The 4,417-nt window shown below is 48.2% G+C and overlaps 1 protein-coding gene across 1 annotated transcript; it reads right to left on the reverse strand.

Moving 5' to 3' along the window:
- Nucleotides 1-2,456: 2,456 nt before the first annotated feature.
- Nucleotides 2,457-3,940, reverse strand: LOC121615950 (nuclear receptor subfamily 0 group B member 1-like). The gene is made up of 2 exons (XM_041950494.1): nt 3,277-3,940; nt 2,457-2,880 (listed from the first exon to the last, which is right to left on the reverse strand). Exons 1-2 carry the CDS (start codon nt 3,938-3,940, stop codon nt 2,639-2,641), a joined length of 906 nt encoding a protein of 301 aa, XP_041806428.1. The 3' UTR covers nt 2,457-2,638.
- Between the last annotated feature and the right edge of the window lie 477 nt (nt 3,941-4,417).

Raw genomic sequence — 4,417 nt, forward strand, 5'->3', positions numbered from 1 at the left:
TGACCGACTCTTGTAGAATATCTCATCATTGAGTTTTTGTTGAGAAGCTAGACTGCAATTTGATCAAATAGCTGGAAAATCCATTTATCTACTTTCGGAATTTCATGATTTTTTTTTCCATTTGTCATAGCTACAGCAGATGCTCCAGCAGAGAGAGCTACCAAACGTGTGAGCCCATAATACATCTACAGCCTTGGTGAATGGAGAGATCCCTGACAAGCTTTATTGAATAAGACCTGTCAAACACCTCCATCAGGCACAGAAATGAGGCTGATGATACCTTTGATCTCATCAGTCCTTTTCACTCTTCATCAAAGAACAGTTTAATAAGGCTGTTGCTTGCTGAAACCCTCCTGCTTTGTGATTTACCGCCTCTCGCCCTGCACTCTCAGCCTCCTCTGCTCACAGACGCACAAACCGCCGGCATCCACGTGCTCTTGCACAGCCACTGACGACAATGCTCCCAGTTTTAAGGTCTACCCGGGAACAAGAGGTCATTTCATGGTCGAGCGGCTGTCTGACTGAGAGAGAATTTTTTTTTCTCAGCTTTTTCTTCCCAACAGAGCAGATTTGTGTCTATCTCTGTCCATCTCTTTCGAGCTCATTCCCACTTCCTCTCCTCTATTTGCGTTAGGGTATAATCTGTAAATGAGCAGAGGAGAGTAAGTCTAAATGTAAAATAGTAATCTCCTGGCTAAATTATTTTGTCAGAGTGGACCAAAACAAAGCCACAGGGAGTGAGCACAGGTACGGGCCATCTGGCCTTTGAACAGTGACTAAGTGTGGATGCTGGAAGCAGGAATCAGGTGTTCAGCGACTCATATATGTCAGGGATGCTCAGTTTACGGCCCGCGGGCCAGTGCCGGGAGGCCTGCCGAAAATTCACAATGAAAATAAGCTGATTTGCACTGGGATTTTTTTTTTTTTTGTTGTTGTTTGTTTGCACCAATTAGTGAGGGCTGTTTTGTATGATGAGATAAATTAGGCTGTTAGCAGAGAGAAGCCTGATCTTTGCATAACAGCCTTTCAGGCTGTGCAAAGTGCAGGAAGGTCAGAGGATGAGCGATGCAGGGGAAGGAAACTCTTACCTGAAGAGCCAAAGTTACACAGAAATGAAGATAATTCCAGTCCCATACATTTGTATTTCACAATAAAAGACATTAAATATGCTATTCATTGTGTCCCTGGTAGGAGCAGTTTATGTTTATGGTTTGTGTTAATGACTCGTTCCAACATTTGAGTGATTGCATGATGAAAGAGGTTCCAGCTATGTTTCATGTTGTCAAATGTAACCTGAGCACGTACAACTCAAATGCAGTCGCAGCTGTTAAATACAGGAAAATATCTGATTTATCCATCATATAGGCCAACAGTCAGTCCTTCTATCAAGTTAATTTAGTTAAAAGGTTCATGTGAAAATAAAGAATTTCAAAGGTGAGTTATGGGCCTTTTCATGTTTATTCATTTTATCTGATAAATATTCTTGTTTGTTTATTAACTGGCCCTTGGCCTCCTGTCACTTTGCAAAAGCAGCCCCAGGCAAAGCGAGCCGAGTATCCGTGCTGTACATTCTGCAGCAGCAGGAAATCTCTGCCCCGTTGTCCTAAGCTGTGCGGGTGCTTCATCATAGATCTCTTGATGGAGCCATAATGCTGATGATGCCATAACCCTACAGCAGCTGCCTTGGCTTTTATGTCTCCAGATTCTCCTACTCAGCGAGCCAGTCCTCCATCCCTCCTCTAGATACTCTCTGCTCAGGGCAGTTTAGTCTGCATCCACAGAATTCCACTGTAATGGCCAGAGTTGGAGGGACAGGTAGAACATTACCCGAGGCACTTAAACTACATTGTTTCTGAACCTGTGTGTGTGTGTGTGTGTGTGTTGGGGATGGGGAAGGTGATGCATGTGCACAGTACATCTGCTGCATATGGTATATTGTTGCACTCTGGTGGTCTGACACGGCATTTCACCAGCATTTACAAGTGCCACTGCTCTCCACCTACCTGCCATAGTGTACAGTGAAGGAACTGAACTCTAGACATTTAAGACTCACCTTATTCTACAGCTGATCTAGCAAACCTTTATCAATAGCGCCTGTAAACAGAAGTTGACATGAGTCAGTGTGACTCAGATTTTTCAAGGTGACATACGTCAGATTTAGAAATAGACTGCAGTTATCATTGCTCACACACAGAGACAGTTTATCTGCTGGATGATTCTGTCTGGGGCTGATTTCACAGCTGTCCCAGTGAAAAGTGTGTCAGTTATGATGGAGCTGATATCACACACACACACAAGCACAAGGACGGAGAAAGAAAAACAGCTCCAATAGTATTTATTATAGAAAAATAGTTTATATAAAAACAAATAAGTTATGAATTCCAGCAGCTGCTTTGTGTTTTTCCTCTGTAACATATTTTGCCCTCAACACACTCTTTCTGTCTCTCATTCTCTCACGCACACACACACACTCTCTTTGCCTGTGTTGATCATTTCACAGTCCTTGCAGATCTCCAACATACAGTAGTTGTAAAATCAATCCCCAATATCCTCCTGCTCTGTCCTCACCTCCCACCCAATAAGAGTTTGGAGCATTTCAGTCCATCCAGCCGACCAATCTGCTGAATTCACCTCAGGCCTACTTCCCGTAGAACATCTCCATGAGCACCTCCTCGATGTTGACGGTCCCTATAACGGGTCTGAAGAAGAGTTGCGCGACCACCAGCGGGCTGATGGCCCTCAGCATGGACAGAGCTATGAGCAGCTTGGCGAACCGCGTCGTGTCCTCGCGGTGGATCAGCTTGACGTGCTCGTTCAGAGCCTGGTGCGCCTCCCGACGCAGAGACTGGATGTAGTGGAGACAGCGCAAACCCTCCACATCTGGGGAGAGGAGAGGAGAGGAGAGGAGAGGAGAGAGGAAAGTACAGAATGGTTTCCTTACAAAGATGCTATAACAGCTGTCAGCAGAGGATGCCGTAAACCTTTTTAGTGCCCAAAGTCTAACCTCAAAATTGCAACAGCTGGACTTGATTATAGATAAATGGCGCCTTCTGCTCATTTTAAAGTAGGTTACGGTCATGTCTGTCTTTGGAGAAAAAGCGAAAAATATGCTTCTTCTTCTCTAGATATTGGGCCAATAATTTCCAAATGAACCAAACTTCTAACAGAAAAACAGCTGATCAATAAGAGTGTAATGAATCTGACCTGGCAGACGCTCTGACAGTCTTTGTGCCACCTGTGTCACATAACTTTGATGCACAGGTACTGAGAGCCTACCTGGGTTGAACAGCACAGCTCCCTTCAGGTACGCGTACTCCTTCGTGCTGATGTCTACACTCCAGCACTTCTTCAGGAAGGCTTTGATGGCTTCGATATCCACGACAGACACCCCGACCGCCCCCCGGCTCTGGCCGGCCGGCGCCTCGCTCTGCCTGTCCGGTACACCCGTGAGGATGCGCTGCAGCATGCTGGGCTCCACGGTCTCCGTGGTCTCAAAGTCCACGCGGTCCTGCGCGAGCCCCAGCACGAGCAGGGGCGCCCAGCCGCTCCGGATCAGCATCAGCTGGTCGTCCTCCGGCAGCTCGCGAAAGCACGGGACGTTCTTCACGAACCGCAGCGTCTTCACCAGGACCGCCGAGGCGGCTTTGCACGTCACCTGCGGGGAGCGGAGGACGCCTCGGCGCCGCGTCGAGCCGCAGGAGCAAGCCTGCTGCCGGAGCTCCTGCAGCGCGGCCGGGGCGGCGGCGGCGGCGGCGGAGGTCTTGTGGAACAAGTGTTGGAGTGTTTGCTGCTGCTGCTGCTGTTGGGGTTGTTGCTGTTGTTGGGGATGTTGCTGCTCCTCGGCGCTCACAAGGCTGTCACTCTTCAAAATGCTGTAGAGGATGCTGTTGTTGTTTCGGCCGCTGGCACCGCGACAGCGGCAGCCCTCCAGCGTGGCCATGGCCGCTGGCCGCTCTACATGGGACGGAGCTCCGCGCGTCCCGCCGCCTCTTTGAAGCGCCGGAGGTCAGTGACAGAAGTAGCGCTGTTTTCGTAGCCCCTGATAGCCCCGAGTGAAGGGCAGCAAGTTTATATTAGCTCCCGTCTGTGCCCGCGCTGTGAGAGCTCGTTCAGACCCTCTGCATATTCCGCCTCCTCAGGCTGAGACGCCTCCTCTTTCTCCACCTCCTCTTCTTCCTCTCTCTCTCTACCTCACACACACACACACACACACACACACACCTAAAATCACACACACTTTGCGGGGCCCTCACATATTCAAGACAACTACTATAAAAAATTACCTTTTTTGCAAGAAACCACTTCATACAATAATCAAATCTAATTTATAACATCAGAGGTATAAAAAAAAAGCAACAGTGAATAGGACTGGTTAATTAAACAGAGTGAGGGGGGGGCAGACAAGGAATCAGAGCCC

This window comes from Chelmon rostratus, chromosome 13 (assembly GCF_017976325.1).
Source record: "Chelmon rostratus isolate fCheRos1 chromosome 13, fCheRos1.pri, whole genome shotgun sequence".
NCBI lineage: Eukaryota > Metazoa > Chordata > Actinopteri > Chaetodontiformes > Chaetodontidae > Chelmon > Chelmon rostratus.

Coding starts and splice junctions, on each gene's coding strand:
- LOC121615950 (XM_041950494.1), bottom strand. CDS start 3,940: ATGGCCACGCTGGAGGGCTGCCGCTGTCGCGGTGCCAGCGGCCGAAAC. Junction 2,881..3,276: donor AGCTGTGCTGTTCAACCCAG/GTAGGCTCTCAG, acceptor TCCTCTCCCCAG/ATGTGGAGGGTTTGCGCTGT.